Source organism: Marmota flaviventris, chromosome 5, assembly GCF_047511675.1.
Source record: "Marmota flaviventris isolate mMarFla1 chromosome 5, mMarFla1.hap1, whole genome shotgun sequence".
Lineage (NCBI taxonomy): Eukaryota > Metazoa > Chordata > Mammalia > Rodentia > Sciuridae > Marmota > Marmota flaviventris.
Window position 1 is genome coordinate 146,822,100 of NC_092502.1, and position 24,700 is coordinate 146,846,799.

At 31.1% G+C, this 24,700-nt stretch overlaps 1 protein-coding gene across 3 annotated transcripts in view; it reads left to right on the forward strand.

Annotated features, from left to right (window-relative positions):
• Nipbl (NIPBL cohesin loading factor) overlaps window positions 1-24,700 on the forward strand; it is a 176,263-nt gene that overhangs the window by 135,298 nt on the left and 16,265 nt on the right. For all 3 annotated transcript variants that reach the window (XM_027936196.3, XM_071612669.1, XM_071612670.1), the window contains exons 25-38: window positions 754-843; window positions 2,082-2,296; window positions 2,400-2,502; window positions 3,104-3,202; window positions 3,300-3,446; window positions 5,697-5,831; window positions 6,844-6,942; window positions 7,768-7,821; window positions 16,221-16,329; window positions 17,566-17,702; window positions 21,006-21,146; window positions 21,348-21,441; window positions 21,964-22,118; window positions 22,753-22,843. In XM_027936196.3, the coding sequence (XP_027791997.1) occupies window positions 754-843; window positions 2,082-2,296; window positions 2,400-2,502; window positions 3,104-3,202; window positions 3,300-3,446; window positions 5,697-5,831; window positions 6,844-6,942; window positions 7,768-7,821; window positions 16,221-16,329; window positions 17,566-17,702; window positions 21,006-21,146; window positions 21,348-21,441; window positions 21,964-22,118; window positions 22,753-22,843 (1,669 nt within the window). The remainder of the gene's footprint in view (window positions 1-753; window positions 844-2,081; window positions 2,297-2,399; window positions 2,503-3,103; window positions 3,203-3,299; window positions 3,447-5,696; window positions 5,832-6,843; window positions 6,943-7,767; window positions 7,822-16,220; window positions 16,330-17,565; window positions 17,703-21,005; window positions 21,147-21,347; window positions 21,442-21,963; window positions 22,119-22,752; window positions 22,844-24,700) is intronic.

A 24,700-nucleotide genomic window follows, 5' to 3' on the forward strand; every position in this document is an offset into this window, starting at 1 on the left:
CTAAAGTATGTGTTTGGCATTTCACATGCTAAAGCTAAAACTGCTAAAGGAATAACTGTGGACAAAAATATCAGCTCACAGTTAATTTCTGCCTCTTTAAAATTCTTGACAAAAACTAAACATTTAATCCTTTTATGCACCTAAGTCAGTAAACAGCTCACCTGTTATCTAATATCCTACATGAAATAAAGTACTATTGTCATATTACTTATAAGGAAAAACATATTTCCCTTCACAATGTTCTTTTTAAATAATGTCTTAAAGAAATTTGTAATGCTTGGGGCTGAGGCTGGAGCTCAGTGGTAGCACACTTGCCTGGCATGTGTGAGGCACTGGGTTGTATTCTCAGCACCATTATAAATAAATAAAATAAAGAGTTATCAACAACTAAAAAAAAATTTGTAATGCTTATTAATACAGATGATAACAATTTCCATTTACCGATTTAAAAGTTTGAAGACCAGGATTTTCCTACATCTGAAGATTTAACAGATTGTTCTGATAACTTTTATGTCAATTACTTGTAAGCTTTTTAAATTAAATATGACATGTAGTTCATAAAAATAAAAGCTAACTTCATCTATTAATTTATATTTCCAGAAATCATTTTTTTGTTCCTTCCTTTGAGTTGCTATAATTATATTTTCACTTTTAATATTAATGTTTCTTCTCTTAGATTTGTGTTTATATATAGACAATTTGCTAAAACATAACAGTAATATCTTTTTGGTTCCTAATTGACTTATTTTATAGGTTTCTGGAGGAGAAGATGAAATCCAGCAATTGCAAAAAGCATTGCTTGATTACTTGGATGAGAACACTGAAACTGACCCTTCACTAGTGGTAAGATTGTTTACTTTTTTTATTTAAATTTGGTCTTAAGAAACTTTGGAAATGAAGAGGAAAACTTGTTTTGGAATATTGATTTTGAAACAAAAAATTACTTGGTCTTCTAAATAGAAAAGAATGGTTAACTGTTATTTTGTTTGATGTGGGATTCTGATTACAGATACCATAAGCTGAACAAAAAGAACTTGTGTAAAAAGGGGAATATTTGGGCTGCACATGTGGCTAACACCTGTAATCCCAGCCACCTCTTGGGAGGCTGAGGCAGGAGGATCATGACTTCAAAGATGCCCTTAGCAACTTAGTGAAGCCCTAAGCAACTGAGTAATATCCTGTCTCTAAATAAAAAGGGCTGGCAATGTGGCTCAGTCATTAAGTGCCCCTGGGGTTCTATTCTTGATACCAAAAAAAGGGGGATGGGAATACTTGGAAATCTTCTCATTAATTGTCTTTGAATCTAGGGTAGGTTGTTGCCCCTCAGGATAGGTATATGTGATACATAGATGATCTCTTCGCATTATTTTTTTAAATTATTATATTTTATATATAACCATTTTTAAGTATAATCTTTATTTTTATGTAAGTTATATAAACTAACCAAATTTATTAGTATAATAGGCCATGTATAAAATTTGTAAAGTATGTTAAAGAAAAGGATGCATATATTGGAGTGTTATGTTTTTGCTGAATGGCTATTCTGCTGAATGAGATTGGAGACCGACACATTATTCAGCCAACTCCTGCAAGTGTTCAATTTGTATTCATAGAACAGATTTATAGGTGTGCCTCCATATTAAACTATTTCAATGATAACTGGCCTTTGCATTTCTTAGAAAAGTAAAACAAGGTTTGAAAATGGATGGAGTCTTCTACCTTCAGTATTTTATCCATTTATTCTAAACTTTACTAGTTGACCCATAACCTATCTAATCTTACTAATTCATGTGATATACCCTTGGTTAAGTAATTGATAGTAGTATTTTATATTTCATACAGATGTATTTATTATCTTTTGACCTCATTAGTATAAGTGTTTTATCAAGTCTAACTAGTAAGTTTTCTATTATCCAGGCTATTCCCAATTTTCTGTTCTTAAAATTGGATTTTTTATGATATGAGTTGGTTTACAGTAAACCTGAATAGTTGTATTTCTGATTGTGAACATTCTAACTTTATTAATGACTGGAAATGTTGTTACTAATTTCATCAAGCTTATCTATCTAATTTCCTTCTAGTTTTCTCGTAAATTCTATATAGCCCAGTGGTTTCGTGACACAACTCTGGAAACAGAGAAAGCAATGAAATCACAAAAAGATGAAGAATCATCTGAAGGAACACATCATGCAAAAGAAATTGAGACAACTGGTCAAATTATGCATCGAGCTGAAAACCGGAAAAAGTTTCTTAGAAGTATTATCAAAACCACACCATCTCAGTTCAGCACATTAAAGTAAGATCCAGGGAGAAAATGTATTAGATGTATAGATTGCTTTGATACCTATTTACAAAAAAATAAATAAATAAATTAAAATTTTAATTACTTTTTGTTGCAGGATGAACTCTGACACCGTAGACTATGATGATGCTTGCTTGATTGTTCGATACTTGGCCTCTATGAGGCCGTTTGCCCAGAGCTTTGATATTTATTTGACACAGGTAAACTGGGCCAGAATTCCTTATACAATGTTGTTGATTTTTTTGACTCTGGATGCTTATGGAGTAGCATATAATATCTACTTATTGTTGAACATAAATATTTCAGAGATAATGGAAATAGGATTTGTTGTAATATTCCATATTTGTTAAGATGCCATTGTTTTACATGTCCTTTTTATATTGGTTGTTTTGTTCTACAGATAGTTGCGTATATATCTGTATGAATAGACACAGGGTATAGGTAGTGAGGTTGTAAAAAATTATTCAGTTGATCAAATTATGTTTGAATGATACTAAATATTCTTTAATAAAGTTCACATAACAAGATTTTAGTGCGACTGTAGATTCTCAAAAAAGGAAACATAACAGTTAGTGTAGTTGAGAATTTTTAGCTGAAAGAGACCCTGAAGTATAGAATGCTACACTTCCAAAATGTACTGATCTTTAAAGTTTGGGATCAGTAAGATAATGAATCTTGTACTCACTTATATACAAATTCAAAGGAGATAAATAGTAGATTGTTTTCTTTTGTATGTCTTCATCTATGCTTTGTTAAATTTTATGTTTTAAAATTTGCAAAATGTCAATGTTTGCTTGGCAGATACTTCGAGTTCTTGGTGAAAATGCAATTGCTGTTCGAACAAAAGCCATGAAGTGTTTATCCGAAGTTGTTGCTGTAGACCCCAGTATTCTAGCAAGGGTAAAGAGAGCAAAAATAATTTTCTTCCTCATGTTTTCTAGTGAGATTAAAATATTATCTCTACTTAGTATAAATTATAATATATTTTTTTCATTAGCTTGATATGCAGCGAGGAGTTCATGGACGACTAATGGATAATTCCACTAGTGTTCGAGAAGCAGCAGTAGAATTACTAGGTCGATTTGTCCTTTGTCGACCTCAGCTTGCTGAACAGTATTATGATATGCTGATTGAAAGAATATTGGTATGTTTGTTTTGCCATTTTTATAATGAATGCAATTTTGACTTTAAAATATCACAATTTTTAAAACGATAAACTAGAAAAGAGACTCACTTCTTAGTATCATAAAGCAAATCATTGGCAAAAATTGTATTCCTCTTTTCAGTCATGGCAGTTTACAGTGAGTAAATGATAGGAAATGAGATAATTATTTTTGGACAGGAATCTAGAGTAATTAACGTATTTATACATATGTATGTATGTATGTATGTAAACAAGAATTATTTCAGTGAGAGACAGTTACAGAACATTGGTATCTGAGAATATTTTTGGATCCTTTATATGTATGTGCATGTTTCCTTAAAGCTAAATTATGGTAAGCTCAGATACCTGCAAGTTAAGCCAGAAAGTTACTTGAGGTTTAAGAATGAACTTAAGGGCTGGGGTTGTGCTCAGAGGTAGAGTGCTCGCCTACCATGCGTGAGGGACTGGTCGACCCTCAGCACCACATAAAAATAAAATATTGTGTCCACCTATAACTAAAGAATAAATTTTTAAAAATAAATTTATTTAAAAAAAAAAGAATGAACTTAAGAAATACTGTTCTAAGGTACTCTTTCCTTGCATATCATAGAATTTTCTGGCCCTGAAGGATTTTCCTGGAAAATAAAAGAAAACATTGGCATTCAGAAATGACTATTCTTCTTACCACCCATTGTAGGCACATTGACTTCTTTTTGTAAATTCAACATAGATACATTAATACACAAGATTAGATGTGCATATAGTGAAAATAATTTGTTTTATCATCATTAGTCAAATATCAAAGTATTGTGTGATTGAGCATTATAGAGTAGTTTTCAGCCTCTGCTAGGCATTAATTAATTTTCATTGAATAAGAAAAGGGTAGAAGAATTTTTTCCCTTTTTGTGCCTCACTCTTTCCCCAAGAATAAAGGATATAATTAATAGGATTCTCAACTATCTAATGAACTCGGATAGAATTAATCCTAGAAGAATATCCTAAAATGTTTTTAGGACTGCTGAACTGTATATGAGAAATTAAAAGTTTATATTTTAAGCATCTAGAGTTTGTTATTTATTTTAAAAACTGTTAGGGTTTATATTAAAACTGTTAGGGTTGAGGTGAAGATGTAGCTCAGTGGTAGAGCTCTCACCTGTCATCCATAAGGCCCTGGGTTCTATCCAGAATAACACACACACACAAATTTAATATGAAAATGTATAAATTAAAGGAAAATAAAAAAACCCATCTTTCTATTTCACATATGTTTTTGCTAGATTATTTTAAATTAAATTATAAATATTTTACTACTTTTCCCAAAGATACTTCAACTTGCAATGCCAAAAAATAAGGATATTGTAAACAAACCCTATCTTACCTAACCAAACTAACACTTTCTAACATCATCTAATAACCAGTTCATATTCACATTTTCCTATTCTTCCCAAAATAATGTCTTTTCCAGTTTGTTTTGAGTGTGTGTTTTTTGTTGTTGTTTTTTTAAATACCTCAGATAGCACATTGCATTTGGGGATCTTAAAATTGAACTCTATTCTCCCACTTTTTTTATACTTTCCCCTTAACTGAATAATTTTAAAGACCAGGAATTTTATTATTTTTCCATGGTTTAATATATAATTTGTCTCTTCTTGCATTTCCTGCAAGCCTAAATTAGGTAGTGTCAAAGGTTTTATTAGTTTCCATTTAAAATTTTATGTTAATTCTACTATATAGATCCTTCTTCCCTGCCACTGTTCTAAAAGCTTTGTTATTTTTATCCCACTTAACTCTGGAAAGCTTGTATCTAATACTAAACTATAGAAAATGTTTCAAATATTTATTTAAAAGTACAGACAATATCATAAGATTATCCATATTTGTAATAACATTAATAAGAAAGCATGTAAAGAGTAAATGTGCCAGGCATAATGATGTACAACTGTAATTCCCGTGGCCCAGATGGCTAATGCAGGAGAATCTCGAATTCAAAGGCAGCCTCATCAATTTAGCCAGGCCCTGTCTGTAAATATATTATAAAAAGGGCTGGGGATGTGGCTTAGTGGTTAAGCATCCCCAGTTCAATCCCCAGTACCAAAAATAAAAGAGTAAATGTTTGGACCGTGTTTATCATATTACCATACAGTGAATGTGATGGTTTGATATATAATTACTAATTTTATTTTATCAAATTGTATTCTCCTAAAGCATCTGAAAATTTTCTAACAATTGAAAATACCTTTCTGCTCTTAGGATACTGGTATCAGCGTCAGGAAAAGGGTAATAAAGATTCTAAGAGACATTTGTATTGAACAACCAACATTTCCAAAAATTACAGAAATGTGTGTAAAAATGATTCGCAGAGTCAATGATGAAGAAGGCATAAAGGTAAGATGAAAATTTACTAATATAAAATTTATTTTTCATAAATATTTGAAATAATGCATGTTTATTGCATCTAAATTTTTTTGCTTTAAATATACGCTTTACAAGTGAATCAACATTTTTGGTTTGTAAATTTAAGAAAAAGACATATTTGACACTATTTCTTTCTTTGTTACCTGGGATTGAAGCTGGAGTGCTTTACCACTAAGCTATTTCCCCAATCTTTTCTATTTTTTATTTTGTGACAGGATCTTATTAAGTCACTGAGGCTGGCATTGAACTTGGAATCCTCCTCCTGCCTCAGCCTCCCAAATCACTGGAATTATAGGTGTGCACTCCACGCAATCTGCTTAAGTAAATACTTTATTAAAATTTTAATCCTAAATTGTAATTTCCATATATACATGCACACACACACACACACACACACACACGCATACACTTATAATCATTTATTTGTCCCTAGTTTTTTAAGTTGAGCAAGCACTGTAAAAATGTCTCTCTTAAAATGCAGTAAAAATAGCCAGATATTGTGGTTCACGCCTGTAATCCCAGTGACTCAGGAAGCTGAGGCAGGAGGATCGCAAGTTTAAAGTCAGCCACAGCAATTTAGTGAGGCCCTAAGCAACTTAGCGAGACCCTGTCTCAAAATTTAAGAAAAATGAAAAGGCTGGGGATGTGGATCAGTGGTTAAGCAACCCTGGATTCAGTCCCTGTAACCAAAAAAAAAGGGCAAAGAAATACTTTTTTAGTTGGATCAAAAATATTTGTTTACTAACCATAGGTTCTAGGCTAGGCATAATATCACCCAAATTATTTAAAATTTCGGTGATATTAAAAAGTTTATAATTTCAAAAAATTAATGGTGATTTTAATTATAAGGAAATTCATACCAGAAACTTTTGGGAATTTTGTTTTGGCTAAATAGGCTTTGTGTAGGACCTAATGAGAATTTGGAGTTGAAAATTTGCCATATTTGTTGTAGTTACTTAATTTGAAATTTGTTTTCTTCTAGAAATTAGTAAATGAAACATTCCAAAAACTCTGGTTTACTCCAACTCCACACAATGACAAAGAAGCAATGACAAGGAAAATTTTAAACATCACTGATGTGGTAAGAAGGATAAACAAGTGTGTGGTCACTGTGGGTCCAAACCTGAGACCCGTTGTATCTTATGAAGGGGGAGAGAAATGTGATGAGATATTTGGTTTTAATCTTTACATTTAGTACTACTTCCTGCATATTTTTGAAGTTTCTCACAGACACAAGTAAGATTGAAATTGATGTCTTACAAATGCCACAACTTCTTGACATTTGTTAGTTTAAGCTCTTATTGATCATCTTCTTGTCTTCCAACAGTTGAAATCAGAGAGAGAAAAAGAAGAATAGATATATTAGCCAAGGGACAGCAACATACAATTCAGAAAATATGAAGTCAGTTTAGCTTCATTTTGGTTTTTAAGCTATAATTTTTGACCCCAAATTTGTTCATGTTTTGAATATAAGAAATTTTTTATGCTCAATGACATGATCATCTACATTTTCACTGATACCTTTAAACCTACCATAAAGAAGGTTAAGAAACAAATATCTTTATTTTTATTGTTTTAGACCTTACAGATTTTTCTGATAGAATGCACTTTAAGTTATTGTACAAAATTTAGTTCCATATTAATCCTCAATATATTAAATTAATTGATTGCTTTGGAATAAAATTCTGTAACATTGGCAAATGTTTAAATTACTGATAAAAGATAGTTATAACTAAAGTATGATGTTTGGTTTGTTTTGTTTTTTTGTGGTGTTGGAAATCAAAACCTAGGGCCGTGAGCATGCTAGGCAAGCTCTACCCTAAGATACATCCCCAGCCCCCAAAAGTATGTTTTTTTAAAATAAATTTCTAACTTTGATAGTTTCACCATCAATTATTTCCCCCAGGTTGCAGCATGCAGAGATACTGGATATGACTGGTTTGAGCAACTTCTTCAAAATGTGAGTATTATTTTGACTTCTGATGATAGAAATTTATATAAGGTGGTTCTATACAGACTTTATGATCTTAAAAAATTTGTTTTTTAGTTATTTTGTTATGTATTTGTCTTTTGATGGGAGACATTTATTTCAGTATGCTAGGCTGAATGTTTTTAATTTCCCTAGGATGTGATCCATTATTCCATTGCCTGTTTTTGAACCACTAATGAAAATTCTTTATTTCTCTTTCAAGATTATATTTTTTTTCTTATCCCTTTAATCTAATAATAGACATGATATATACAAATAGATATACAGATTGCCTATGTTACTTGTCATATTATAAAATCCATAGAATTTCCTTTAGTGGTGTAGATATAACAAAAATTTGTTTTGTGAATGGAAATGTTTCTCTCTCTAAGAATTTTAAATTATTTTAATTTCAGAAACTTTCAAATAAAAATATTCATCACATCACTTTGAAAGTTAGCATTTTTTCAGTCTTGTTTTATCTATCCTCTCATCTTTTCTCTTTCTTCCTTTTTCTTTTTTTATTTTACCCTCCTGTAATAATTTTTAAACAAATCTCAAGCTTTATATTTATTCCAACCATAAACATACAATACTAACTCTAACAGGTAATGACTTTGAGCGGGGGGTGTCATCTCTATCAAAGTAAATTGTATATTGTTTCCCATTACCTAATATCTATAAAATGCTCACATTTCTTCAACTATCTCAATGTATATTTATAGTTAATTGACAGTGGGTTCTTTTTTATATAGCTTTAAGATTTTTTTTATAAATATTTTTTGTTGTAGTTGACACAATATTCTTCCTTCCTTCCTTCCTTTCCTTTCCTTTCCTTTCCTCTCCCTCTTTCTTTCCTTTTTTCTTTTTCTTTTTTTCTTTTTTTCCTTCTTTCCTTCCTTATATGTGGTGCTGAGGATCGAATCCAGGGCCTCGCATGTGCTAGGATAGTGCTCCACTGCTGAGCCCCAGCCCCAGCCCCCAAGATTTCTTAATAATAGTTGATCCCTTTCCTCTTTAGTTTTTTTTTTTTTTAATGCCATTTGTGTTATTGTAGATTGTCCCACATTCTGTATTTTGTAGATCTCATCTAATGTCTTTGTTGTTTCTCTATCCAACATTTTTCCTATAAACACCGGGTTAGATCTAGAGGCTTAAATAAAATTGAAGTTCAGTGTTTAGGATAAGGATACAAATACTTCATAGACAGTGCTGAATATTATTGCATCACATGAAAAAGCACATAATGTCTAGACCTGTCCTTAGTGATTGATCTTTGAATTTAGGTGTTGTCAGTGTGATGCATTATTATAAAGTCTCTCAGACTGGTTTTTATGATCATTATCTAGACTCAATATTTCTTTCACTCTTAATGTATTAATTAGGTGGGACTTTTCTTTAAAAATAATTTTTTAGGCCAGGTACAGTGGTGTACACCTGCAATTTCAGCCACTCAGGAGGCTGAGTCAGGAGGATCATAAATTTAAGGCCAGCCTCAGGAACTTAGCAAGAGCCTGTCTCAGAATAAAGACTAAAACGACTGAGGATGTACATTAGTGGGTTTAAAAAAAAAAAAAAGTGCCCCTATATTCAATTCCCTGTCCAAAAGCAAAGAAAGAGAATTTAAAATTTTTAAGTTTCATTCCTGATTAACTATCTGGTTACTGTGAAATACAATTTGTACAGAAAATGCTTGATTCTTTTATACTGTCAATCTTCAGAATGAGTTTTATCAACATTCAGAGGTGACTGTTGAGTTTTGTTCATTTTTGAATCAGTGTGAACTAATAGATTATGTATATTATATATTTTATTGCAATCATGATTTGTTTTGAATCTCAAATTCTCCCATCTTTTTCTAGTAATAGTCTGTTCAGGTTAGTCCTGTATACTTTTTTTGGTAAATTGGGATGTTATGGGATTTGAATGTAGGAGCTTACGCACAAAGAATTAAATGTAGCTATAAGAAATTACATTATTTAGGATTACTAAAAAGAATCTAAAATAATATCACTGAATTAGAGCTGTGTATTGTGGGCAAGTTAGAAGCAAAGGGAAGATGTCCATCCAGATTCATGATCTTTTAGCAGTGGTAGATTTATTCTTACATTTTTTGTATCTTTGTTCTACAGTCCTATTTAGTTAGCTAATTAATTGTCCATTCAATTCATGCCTCCTATACTTTCTTACTTTTAGTTTCTACCAGCAATTTAGTTTCCAATAACATTCTTACTTTGTGATCTAGTTTCTTAAACAAGCAGAGTTTGATTTGATGAAAGAAATAAAGCTCAAAAATATTTATGCAAATACATGTGACAGACATAATCACCCTTAGTAATTTTAACAATATGTATGCATAAGTTTTAAGAGAAGCTAGGAAGAATATGAACAATGGACTATTAGAGATATTGGAAATTCTTGAGTATTATGTTCACACACACATATATATACATTCTACTCAGTACAATTTCATATATTTCTAATTTTTGTTTTTGGGTTGTGTTCATTTCTTGTAGATCAGTGGTTTCCCATTTATGGAATTAACTTCTTAGGGAACCTTGAAGTACTACACTAAATAGCTTGAAATTCATATATGTACCAAGTTCTGCCCATTGACTAAGTATTTATGTTAAAATATCACTTTTAAAAGATCTGTGGAGTACACAAAGGGAAATAAAGAGAAGGGAGGAGGAATGGAATTAGGAAACACAGTGAAATGAATCTGACCTAACATTCCTATGAACAAATATGAATATACCCCAGTAATTATAGGGCTGGGGTTGTGGCTCAGCGGTGGAGCGCTTGCCTAGCATGTGTGAGGCCCTGGGTTCTATCCTTAGGACCAAATAAAAATAAATAAATAAAGTAAAGATATTGTGTATCCAACTATAACTAAAAAATAAATTTAAAAAATAATTGTAAGTAAATAGCAGAAAGATCAGTAGAGGAAAGGGAGAATAAGTATTGGGGACTAAATTAGAGCAAATTATATTTCATACTTTTGAAATACTTTTATATATTATATTTAAATACTTTTATATATTATATTTATATAATTATATTTCATACTTTTGAAATACTTTTATTTTCTTGTTTTTTTTAGTTATACCTGACAATAGATTTCATTTGACATTATTAAATCTATTGTCATGTATAACTAAAAAAAATCAAGAAAATAAAATATCACTTTTAAATATATGGAGCTATCTGGGCCCAGTGGTGCACACCTGTAATCCCTAGGGAGACAAAGACAGAAGTAGTATGAATTCAGAGGCAGCCTCGGCAACTTGGTGAGACCCTCTCTCAAAATAAAACATAAAAAGGGCTGGAGATGAGGCTCAGTGGTTAAGGGTCTCTGAGTTCAATCCTCAGTATTAAAAAAAAGTATGAAGGTATCATTTCCTTTAAAACCTTAAATGAAAAAAAATAAAAATTTTAAATGAATGAAGTCATATTTGAGTTTTGTGCCATAGTTAAGTAATACATGAAAGAATAACTTATGATAAAGGTTCCCATTTTTTTTTATATTTTTAGTTGTAGATAAACACAATAGCTTTATTTTATTTATTTATTTTTATGTGGTGCTGAGGATTGAACCCAGTGCCTCATACATGTGAGGCAAGCACTCTACCACTGAGCCACAACCCCAGCCCTCACATATTTTTATTTCTAAAAAAAAAAAAAAATTAGTTTAACCATTACCATATGTTTAGTACTTTCCTAAGAAGCTCTACATTTACAGCCTTCAAAAGGTATTATCATAGCCCTGTGATAGGTACACTAAAACTGAATTGATTTTACAGTGCTATTTATTTTAATTAGCTTATAATCCAAAACTGGTCAATTTTTAGTGTATGAAGAAAATTCACACAATGAAAAAAAATAAGGATGGTCCCATGTTTTCTCTCTTTCTGGGTAATATGATCCATAGTATGGTCTTCTTGAAGTTTACAGTTAAACACTACCTCTGTCGACAGTAAATGAATAAACTGTGATGATTCTATACAATGTAATAGTACTCTGCATCAGAAAGAAACCAGAATATTAATACATACATCATAAATGACCAATGAAACATTATGCAGAATGAAATTAGACTTACTGAGGTGTGTATGTCATTATTCCATTTATATAAAATTATATAACAGACCAAACTATTTGTACTAGAAAAATTCAGAGGAATGGTTGAAGAGAGTTGGAGATTGGGAAAGAACATGAGGGAGCTTTCAGGGATTATAGGGGATTATGCTGTATGTCAGTGTTACTAATTGGTGCATCAGTATTACCTGAGGAATTCTTAGAAGTGTAAATTCTCATGCCCTTCCCCAGACTTAATGAATCAGTAACTCTGAGGATAGGGCCCATCATTCTATACTTCAATAATCTCTCCGAATGATTCTGATGAAAGGTAAAAACTGAAATCTCTATTCTCTATCTTGGTGTAGGGGTTTGTGAGGTATAATGGTGAATCTGACAAAAGTGAGCAAAGATATGCTGAAGATTTACCCATTTTATTACATATACATTTTATCTCGGAGGGAAAAGAGGGGCATATACTAGTAGTTTGCAAATTACTTTGAAATGCATCACAAGTAAAATAGAAGGTACTGCAGATAAAGCTCAGTGATAGAGTATGTGTTTAATAAAATATTGGTGGTATAAAATCTAAAGGGTAAGTTGGGTGTATTTATGGTGAAAGAATTTTTTAACTTATTTGTATGCTCAAAATTTTCATAATAAAATATTACTGTGAAGTACCTAAGTCATTTGGTATGTTGGTACCTTTAAAACATTTTTAGCTAGGAAAAATACTGTATTAGAACATTTTATGTACCTTAATTAGTATATTGTAAGTGCACAGCTAGTATACATGCATGTGATTAAAAGAAATGATCATTTCCAAGGATATAAGAAAAAAATTAATAAAATTTAATACCTTTGAGTATAAATTATAATAAAATATGAATTCATTAATTTGACAGAGAATAAACTATAAAATCTAAAATAAAAATAATGCAAAATGAGGAACTGTTAAGAGATTTTATTAAAATCAAGAATACAAAATATTCATAACTATTGAGGATGGGGTTATGGCTGTGGTTATAGTTCAGCAGTAGAGCTCTTGCCTCTCACATGTAAGGCACTGGGTATGATCCTTAGCACCACATAAAAAGTAAATAAAAGATATTTTTAAAAAATATTTATCTTTAATGCCAAGATGATTATAAAATGTACGTGGAAATGTAAAGGGAAACAAAAACAACTAAGCTACTGTTAGAACTTATTTTTAAAGATAAAGTAAATGAAGATATAACAATAATAAATAGATCAATACTAAATATACCAGTAGAACAAGATAGCCTAGACCTACATTTGCTATTAAGATGTGACAGTGCAGATTACGGAAGAAATGAGGTTGGAGCAATTGACTATTCATCAGAATTTTTTTTTTTTAAATCGATTCTACTTGAACTCAAAAATCAACTCCATATAGATTTAAAAAAAAAAAAAAAAACCTTTGAAATTTTTAAGCAGAAAATAATCGGTGAATACATTTTTTTTAACCTTTGTTTAGGGAATGATTTAAAGAAGTCACAAAAAAACTGAACCTTAAAAGACAGATAAGTTTCACTGTCTTAAAATGAAGAACATTTTTAAATCAAAAGACATCTTAAAGGGAGAAGACAAGTTACAGAGAAAATATACTCGACATACACATAACCACCAAAGAATTAATATTAACAATCTATGTAGAATTTCTTTGTTTACAAGCAACATAAGAGTCCTAGTAGGATAATAGGTAAAAGGCTTAAACTGTGTTTCATAGGAAAAATGGTATAAATGTCCTATAAGGTGTTCAACCTCATTAGTTTGAGAAATAGAAATTAAGATCACATTTTATGTCATTTAATTGGCAAAAATTGAGAAGTCAGATAATAACAAGTGATGAAAAGGAAGTGGATTAAATAGTTAACTTTAAAAATAAATTTTTTTTAGTTGTCCATTGACCTTTATTTTATGTATTTATATATGGTACTGAGGATCTAACCCAGTACCTCACACATGCTAGGCAAGCACACTACCACTGAGCCATAACCCCATCCTCAATAGTTAACTCTTAACACTGCTAATAATTAAGTAAATATTAAAAAGGTTGAGCATCTCTAATTTCAAAAAACAAAATCCAAAATGCTCCAAAACCTGAAACTTTCTGAGTGCCAAAATGATTCCATGAGTGAAGAATTAAATACCTGAACTCCTGTGACAGCTTGCAGTTAAAACTCAGATATAGGAAAATTACCTTCAGGCTAGGTATATAGGTTTATATGAAACATGAATTTCATATTTAGACTTAGGTCCCATCCCCAAGATATCTCATAATGCTATTTGCAAATATTCCCAAATCCAAAACACTTGTAGTGTCTTGACAGTTTGAAATAAGGAAGACTCAACCTCTACAATCACTTTGGAACAAGATTATTTCACAAAATTATCTCATGAAGTTGAATATTCATACATGCAATGACTCAGCAGTTCCACTTCAAGGAATACACACCAGAAAATCTTGTGTGTGTGTGCCAGAAGATATATATACCAGACAAATATAATTTTATGTCACTAAAATTGGAATTAACCTACATATATATAGAAGAATGAATAAATGAATTGTTATACAGCCGTGAAAATGAATAAAATCCAACTGCAGGCAATAACCTGGATTACGTTTAGTGGCTTAGTGTGTGAAAAAGCAAGTCACAAAAGATTGATCAAATATGCTCCCTTTTCAAAAGTTGAAAATCAAAGAAAACTATAAATACTATATCAGCTTAGACTTAGACATGTCTTTAAGCCAGAACATTACAAAATTTCTTGAGCATGAAACCCAAGGATAAGAGTAAGTACATTGAAAGAGATAAATTATTGAAAATTCTTTAATTGAGTTTGTAGAATATCAGTTACTTATAATTAGTAAATATAAGGGTGCATATAAGTCAGTGGTGATAGTGTCATGAATCAAAATTTACAGTTCATTTATGTGTGCCTAAAATATTGGAGATTAAAAAGAAAAAATAGGATGTGATTCTGCAATCTGTATTTGGGGTAAAATTGGGAGTTCATAACCAACTTGAATCTAATGTATGAAATATGATAATGTCAAGAGCTTTGTAATGTTTTGAACAACCAATAAAAAAAAAAAAAGGAAAAAAAAATAGGAATGAGGAGACTGTTTTCTACTCCTTCTTAAAAAGACCAAGCTAAATGTAATTGATGTTGAAGGCTACTTCAGGGAATGAGTTACGGAGTGGGACAAGAGTTATGACAAGTGGGACAGTTCAGAGTTGAAACCTGATAAATTAAATCTGTCTGCTTTATTTGATTAATATTTTTAATTGAAAAAGGAGACAGTGCATATGTTACATTAGTCTAGTTGCTGTCAGTTCATTAATCCATGCATCTTGTAGGAAAAATTCAGGGCTGGAGATGTAGCTCAAGTGGTAGAGTGCTTGCCTAGCATGCATGAGGCCCTGAGTTCTATTCCCAGCACTACAAAAAAAAAAAAAAAACGGTTTAAACTTGTGCTGTTGCAAACTAGCTACATGCATTTTTGAAAACTTAAGTTAATTTGTAATTTTACTTAATTTTTACTTAATTTTAGTTCCTCAATCCCACTAACCAGTGTTTAAAAGCCACTTATGACTTATGGCAAACATATTGGATAAGTTTCTTAACAGATATAGAACATTTGCATTATTGCATAAAGTTATAATCTGACATTACTGAAATTCTTAATAGAAATAAAATATAAATTTTGATTCCTTTAATATCTCCAGAATTGTATTAACTAATCATTATTAGCAAAACAGATATACCTTAATGATTTTTCCTTGGATCTATCATGAAAGATTGGATTAATGCCATTAACTTAGAAGTGATCTCTATTTTCATCTCATTATTCATAGTATTTTTAGCATTATTTATAAATGATTTAGTAGAAGATAATAGAAGAAATTGTTTTGTGTTTGCCAAATTTGAGATGTAATCACATACAGATACAGTTATTAATTCTGTAAAATAATTAAATTAATACCGAATGATATTCTTTGTTTGGGGTTGGAGTAACAGAGAGAAGGAAAATCATCTTTTCTGTATATCTCATGTTCTACTTTAGGTCCAACACACAGCATAATAAAATCATTTGAAAGTATTTGTAAATTATTGGTTTATACTTTTAAACATGTCATATATTTTTGTTATTAATCTGACTTTCAATATTTGTTAATGACAAATTGAAAAGCATATTACTTACAGACACGTTTAATGTGTTTATTATTATTGCCTAATGAATAATTATACTGGGATTTTTTTTTTATATATATATACATATATAGTTGTTGAAGTCCGAAGAGGATTCCTCATATAAACCTGTGAAGAAAGCTTGTACTCAACTTGTTGATAACCTAGTTGAGCACATTCTTAAATATGAGGAATCTCTAGCTGGTAAGACATTTTATCTATTGGTCCTTAAGTTTGATATTATGTGATATTTTAAAATACGTTGGACACATTTCTCATCTTTACCTCTGATTCTGCTTGCCTAATAATTATCTACTTTACTTTTCAGTGAAGTTTCTTTTTATTGTATAAATATCTGTTTAATGATGCATTCTACATTATATTTTTAGAGATGACTAAAATTATCTAGCACAATATAGTGAAAACATAAGCCTCATCTCTTCTACATATCTTTCAGTCCAGGGTCTCAAATGTATTTAGATAATGGTACTTATCACAAAACTATTTGATATCTTTTAAATCACATAAAATTTTCTCTCAAATGAAATTATTTTACTATTTTGTATTATCTATCACACTATTTATTAGTTACAAATCTGAAATTTTCATCAGTTGTAAATAATTATAGAAAAATATGAAAGTCATAATTAATACCCATTACCTGAAAGCATGTAAGATAAACGTTATTTTCCATCTCCTAAAGCACATTAAGGAGAAAGAACAATTAGCCTCAGTCATTCTTCATGCTGGGGACAGATAAGTGTCTGTGAGATACCATTTATGACACCTAAGGAAATTGTTGATATTAATATTTTTATAGCATTTTTTCTTTAAATTTTCCATGTGTACCTCTTTTTCCCTTTTATCTCCTTGTTCTGTTTTTTATCCTAGATTTTAACGGTGATACTGATGTCCTGTTCTTTCTTGTTAAAATTTGCTAATTCCCTCAAAAAATTAGTTTCCTATAAACTAGTGTATCTCCTAATTAGTATCATTTTCTTCCCACCTGAAGAGCATTTTTTCAACATCACTTTTATTTTTTAACATTTTTCAGCTAGAGCAGCATCCCTTTTTTCCCCCAGTATCCCTTAAAAACAGTATCACCCTAGCTAAATTGTTTTTGTTCTTCTTTATACCACATTTATTCCCAAAAACCCATCCCTGAACTTCCCAACTTCCATTTTACTTTTTAAACTTTAGTCCTATCCTCTTAGTGTGAAACTTGCCTTTCATAGTGATGTCTCTTTGTCCTTTATCTTCAGTATATTTAATTTCTATAACAGAAAAAAAATGCAGAATAGTATCAGAAGAAATGCTAGTCTATTGTATTGAGACTATCCTGAATCTATTTAAGGGATAATATTGAATAATTGAAATAATATTCTGTATTATTTCCTCTGCTTTGTCATATTTTAGTGTTTTATTTCTCTGTTTTTTCAGACTCTGACAATAAAGGTGTGAATTCTGGAAGATTGGTAGCTTGCATAACCACTTTATTCTTATTCAGCAAAATACGACCACAACTCATGGTTAAACATGCCATGACTATGCAACCATACCTTACCACTAAGTGTAGTGTAAGTATAATGTTATTTTAATGTTCTTTCTTACGTTAAACTTCCAAGTATTTTAAATTTAGAATTCACATTTGTTACCACATTCTCACTGACAGATCAACTGTGTCATTTACTTAAATGTACATTCTAATATTTGTAGCAAGTATATTTTAAATAAAATTTAGGCTTCATTTCTCTGTAAGTTCCTCAAGACAAATCCTCAATAATTACTTAATACATGCAGCTATTATTAAAACCGCAAAGGTGAATGAACCAGAGTTCCTGTCTTTGAGAAACTTATTATCTTTTGGATTCTGAGTTTGCTTTTCCTTTGTTTGTCATTTATAATATATTTATATTAATCATTTTTATGGCAGAAGTATATTGAATATAGAAGATCTAGTATCACACCAGAGATATTAGACTAATTAATATTAGATATTAATGTTGATACTTTAGATCAACATTAACGTATATGGTTTTCCAAAATAAAATCCAAAAATTAACATTGAAGTAAAGCAATTTAGCAAATAGATTGAGATTTTTAAAAATATATATATAAGACAGCATTGTGGATGTGTTATCTGTTACAAATGCTAAATTTTAAAATACTAAAATAAGTTCAACATACTATGTTTTCAGTATTTCTAAGGAGCTAATTGTAACTGTTTCTCTACTATATTTGTTTTTCTTTGCTGCTGTTTTAAATAATCTGAATTATAAGTGAATGTGAAAACCTCAGAATTTAAGAGTATTTTAAGGACTTAGGAGAGTAGCAGAGGATAAAAAATACATTAAAAACAACATATATTACTTCTGAGATACCAGTTCTATCTTTATGTCTTGTATTAAGCCAGAAATAAATTAGTTAATATGTAATCTGACTAGTAATAGCTCATATTTATTAAACACAATTATTAGGCACTTCGAAGAATTTTGCATGCATTGTCTCATTTGCTTGTTAAAGTTGGCACTATTATTATCCTAGTTTTACAAACTAGGAGACTAAAGCTTTGACAATATAAATAACTTACCTAATGTCACATAGCTCCCCAGTCCCAATGTTAGAATTTAGTTCTATGTCTGTCTCCCTCTATCTAGAGTCTGGACTATAATGTAAATGTCCTTGCATGATTTTTAAGGTTTTTGGTTTGATTTTTGTGTGTGTGTGTGTTTTGTTTGTTTGGGGTACTAGGGATTGAAACCAGGGGCATTTTACCACTGAGCTTCATCCCCAGCCCTTTCTATATTATTATTTTGAGGACAGTTCTCACTAAGTTGCTTAGGACCTTGCTAAGTTGCTGAGGCTGGTCTTGAACATGCCATCCTCCTGCCTCAGCCTCCCGAGCTGCTGGGATTACAGGTGTGCACCACTGGGCCCAGCTATAACACTGTTCATATATATTTAAGCACTTCTGCTTTTATTCCAATGGGACAGATTTTTAGGACTGGACTTGCTAGGCAGAGAATGTGATTTTTTTTTTTTAGTTTCTGACTTTTGAATAGATCTTACCAGATTGCTGGTGGTATGTTTTACAACCTTTTTCGAAATCTATATGTAACCATTAATGTCATTAATTTTGTATGCTTTACCAGTCTAACAGATGTAAAGGAATACTTCATTGTTGCTTCAGTTGTTTTCTCTGACCTCCAAGAAAGTTAAGCAGTTTTCATAATATTGAGCAGATGTTTTTTGGTAAATTCACTATTCATATCATTGGCTCATTTTACCTTTGAATTATGGGCCCTTTTTCAGATTTTGAAAGCTCTTTAAATATATAGCTGTTAAACCACCTTACATTATATTCATTTCAAATACATTTTTCTTATATTCTGCTGCTCTTTTATTTCATGATCTTCTTCATTATTTAAGGTTCTTTTCTAGATTTTTAAGATATTTCACTTACCTGGTTTTTCAGCCTGGTATTTAAACAAGTTTCAGAAAATGCTGCTACTGCTTTTATTTTCTTTTAAGTAAAATGTTAACAGTGGATCTCAAATAAATTTATCTTACCCAACAAAAACTCTTAACCTATCCCCTTTTGCTTTAAGGAGTTAGGAGTGAAAGATAAGGAAATGACAGAATTCCTGTGTTACTTAGAAAATAGTATTCTTTTTTTCCACCCCCCAATGTATTTATTTAGTCCTGTGGGAATCCTGAAGGATGAACGTAAGGTAGGAAAGTTTTTAACCAGTGATATAGTAAGCTCAAAAAGTCCAGATGAAGGTAGGTAATCAGTTGCTAAAAACAAGGAATGGTAGCTTGGCTAGATTAAAAGCATACATTAAAAACCTCACTCCACAAAAAAAAAAAAAAAGTAACTTTGGTCACCTTTAAGAGACTTTATCATAATCCTTTAGTACATTCTTCAATTTTTGTCTTAACGTTCCACCAGTTTTTAAAAACATGTTTGCTTTTTTTTTTTTTTTTTTTTTTAATCAAAGAAACATTTAAATTTAAAATAAAGAAGACATGCCTAGTTTTAGGGTTGTACTTTTTTTTTTTTTCTGTACCAGGGATTGAACCTCAGGGGGCATTTGACCACTGAGTCACATCCCCAGCCCTATTTTGTATTTTATTTAGAGACAGGGTCTCACTGAGTTGCTTAGCACCTCACCGTTGCTGAGGCTGGCTTTAAACTCTCGATTCTCCTGTCTCAGCCTCCCAAGCTGCTAGGATTACAAGTGTGCACCACCACACCTAGATGGGGTTGTACATTTTTCATCACAGGATTTACCATTCTCAGCACTATTGACAGAGCAGGATTATTCATTGTTGTTAGAGATTCCAGTATTCTTTGCATCATAGGATGTTTAGCAGCATCCCTGACCTCTGTTCACTAGATGACATCTGTGCTCCCATCATGACAAGCAAAAATATCTGTAGACATTGCTAGATACTCCTCAGTAGCGAGTGGAGAGCCATCTCATCCCCAGTTGAAAACTACTTGGTTAACGTACCCCAGTTTGAAAAATACTAATCTTAAAAATATACCAGTCTTTGTAAAATGTTCTGCTAATGCTTAAATAACTTTTGTTTAGCATTAACTTGTCTTTCCTTTTAGGAAAAAAAATAACTTTAGCAATGTAATTAAGTGACCCCAGGTTCACATGGTAGGTTAGTGTTAGAGCTGGAATCCAGATTTTTTTCTTCTTGTTACTCTTCCTTCCATACTTTAAACAAAAACTCTTTTCTAGCTAGACCTTTTTATTTTTAACTGAAATTTTATATACATATGTCCCATAAATGCCTCCAAATACATAAATTTGTTTATAGTTTCATTTTAGATTTTGAATATTTATATATTAATTTTGTTCTTATAGACACAAAATGATTTCATGGTTATCTGCAATGTTGCAAAAATCCTAGAACTAGTTGTACCACTGATGGAGCATCCAAGTGAAACTTTCCTTGCCACTATTGAAGAAGATCTAATGAAGCTTATCATCAAATATGGCATGACTGTAAGATCCGGTTTACCACCTCTGTATTAATTGATATATAATTTGTAGATGATAACTTATAAAGTATTATTGTGTCAGATTAAGTTCCAATGTATTTTATTATATTTTTAAAGCAAATATATATAAAGGATAAAATTAATAGTACATTTTAACTTCATCTTTAACTTTTACCTAAACAGTAACACTTTATTTATCTTTTAGGTAGTGCAGCATTGTGTGAGCTGTCTTGGAGCTGTTGTTAATAAAGTAACACAAAATTTTAAATTTGTGTGGGCCTGTTTCAATAGATACTATGGTACGTTCAATGCCTGAGCTTTAAAATTATTGTACTAGGTTCTGAAGTGTGTCTAATTCATTTTTAATACAATTGATAAAGGGTAGCATCAAGAGAATTATAACCAGTGTGGTTTTCCTCCATGGTCCACAATCAGAATCCTCTGTCTGAACATGGTGTAGAGTTACACTGGTATCGTAATCATACATGTATATAGGGTAATAATGTCCATCTCATTCTACCATCCTTCCCATCCCCCCACCCTCTCCCCTCTATTATCTTTTGTATTCCTTTAAAACTCCTCTATTATTCAGAAACTTGAATCCTTACAAATAAAGGCTGATAATTTTTCTGTCTACTATGTAAAGTAGAATTTAAATATTTCTTCCTACATTAATTATTTTACCCTTTAAGAAATGTACCTGTATTTCTAGACATATTTAATTATTGGAACCTTTACTAAAAACTAATTGTAATTCTTTAGTAATTATTTGAACCTCATAGTTTAACTATAATGGGTTTATTATTACTTATCTTCAATAGGTGCCATTTCAAAATTAAAAAGTCAACACCAAGAAGACCCAAATAACACTTCACTTCTAACAAATAAGCCAGCACTTCTTAGATCCCTTTTTACTGTTGGAGCACTGTGTCGGCATTTTGATTTTGACCTAGAGGATTTTAAAGGCAACAGTAAGGTAAAAATCATAATATTATCATTGTGCTGTAAAATAGTCCTGTGTGGCCATCTGAGCTGAGAATGACTATAGTGACAATGGATGAAGGCAGCATTAGAGCAGTCAGGTTAATGAGAATTCTGAAAGCAGCAGTACTCAAAGCATGGTCCTCAGACTTGTTTCTGATCCATAAACTGTTTATTATTGGTCTATGACAAGTTTTGAAGTTTCCACCATCATCTATATCAGCTCTTTAATAGTCACACTATTTAGATCAGTACTTTCCCCCACCCCTCCATTTTCTCAATGAATGGAGCAGTGCATTGATTTACATCCCAACACAAGCCCTTTGTCACAATCTGATACTTTGAATGTGACTATTCTAAAATAAATGGAATTGGGTTTTATTTGTTTTGCGGTGTTGGCAGTTGAACCCAGGGCCTTTGTGCAAGTAGGTAAGCACTCTACCACTGTCCTCAACCCAGTTTATTTATTTTAAAATTCACGAGTGGAAATGCTCATTGTTTTAAATTTCACATGTGGAAATGCTCATTGTTTCTAGGCCTTTTTTTTTTTTTTTTTTTTTTTTTGGATAACTAAAAATTGATCTAAATTACTCCTTTTGAATACTTTAATGTGATTTTCCCCCCCTTAGGTTAACATAAAGGACAAAGTACTTGAACTGTTAATGTATTTTACAAAACATTCAGATGAAGAAGTACAAACAAAAGCCATCATTGGTCTAGGTAAGTTCAGACTAAATTTATTTATAGCTTTTAGCTCTTTTAAAAGTGGAGTAAACTTTTAAATATTGTGAATCTAAATTGTTAGTTTATTTAAATATGTTTCTACTGGCAATGTTGGTATGTAGAAGGAAGGACTGGGGTTTAAAACACCTGGATTTCATTCATGCCTCAGCCAGTGACTTTGAGTGACCTTGAGAAAGCCACTTAATTTCTCAGTTCACCAGTCTCTTCATTAGTATAATAGAGGTAACTTACTATCTCCCATCCGTACTTCCTAGGATGTCTTAGAATATTCAGCCAGGTTCAGTGGCGTACACCTGTAATCCCTGCAACTCAGGAGGCTGAGGCAGGAGGATCTCAAGTTCAAGGCCACCCTTGGCAACTAGGAGAACTTTTTTCAAAATACAAAATAAAGATGGCTGGATGTGGCTCAGTGGTAGACTGCCCCTGGGTGCAATGCCCAGTACAAAGGAAAAATAAAAAACATTCATTATAGCACTTTTGATAAAGAAAGATAGCATATAGAAACTTGGTGCTATTTGCATACCTTTTGTTATTTTTCATTGCAAAATTTTGTCATTACACATAACTACCACTAAAGGTTAAAACACTGGGCAGTATACACAGCCTTATATAGAAACACATGGTAACCAAACCAAGAGGAACAATTTGTGTACATACTTTTTTCATGTCATTTTTTCAGGAGCATTGGTATAATAAAAATGTGTTCTGCCAACAGGTCTATATGGCTTATCTGGAAAGAAATTAGAATATAAGAAATAAGAGAATAGTACTAAATCACCTAAATTGAATAATCTTTAAAAATATGAAGTGTAAAACTTTCTTGCCTTAATTAGACATGTAATAAATTTTCTTTCTCTATAATGTAAAATACAAGTACAAGAAGAGCAGTTTGTCCAGTTTTGGGGTTTTGTTTTTACTGTTTTATGCAAATTGATATAAAGCTACCCAGTAAGTTTTAAAAATTATTTTTATTTATTTGGAAATGATATTTTGGTAGCATTGTCAAGGTTTATAATTTAACTCATATGCATGGGTAGTCATTTGAATTAGTCTTTTGACAAAAGTTAATAATAAAAAGATTCTGAGTTACCTACACCTCTTTAAATTTTGTTCATAATATCTGTAAACAAACTTAAATCTTATTACCTTATAATTCTTCTATTCCTTTCAGAAAATTATTTATAGCAAGTATAGTGAAAATCCAAACATCATTTACTAGGAAGTTAAATTGATGTAATATTGCTTTTGAGCCAGTGTATATCATTAAATATTCAGTCTGAATATAGGTTACATGGAATGGCAAAAACCATTGTTACAGCTAATTCAGAGAACAAATAAAATTTTAACTTAAAGAAGCAGTACTAGCCAAAAAAATCGAACCTCTAGACAAATTAATAAGACATCTTTCTTACCTGGGCCATAGTTATCCTATGTCTGATCACTCCATACTTTGAGTTCAGTTGAGTTTTTGGCATCAATTCTTGGTGTCTTCAAGGATCATCTTTTTTTTTTTTCCTCAAATATTTATGTATAAACATTGATAATATTCTTTTGCTATTTATTAGTGGTTATAGAATTCAGCATTGTGGCCTCGTGTTAATTCCATATGAGAAAGAAATGGAAGGTATTTTTAACTCTAGTTAAATTTAGAAGTTTTTCTGTTTCATAAAATGGATCTATTTCAATATATTTTTAAAATAATTTCAATATGGTGCCTTCTGCTAGGGATCTGAAAAATGTTTGCAGACATTACTTCTTAAATCCTGAAAACATCCCTTTGAGGTAGGCGGGTGGTAAATATTATTGTCCCCATTTTACAGATGGAGAATTGAG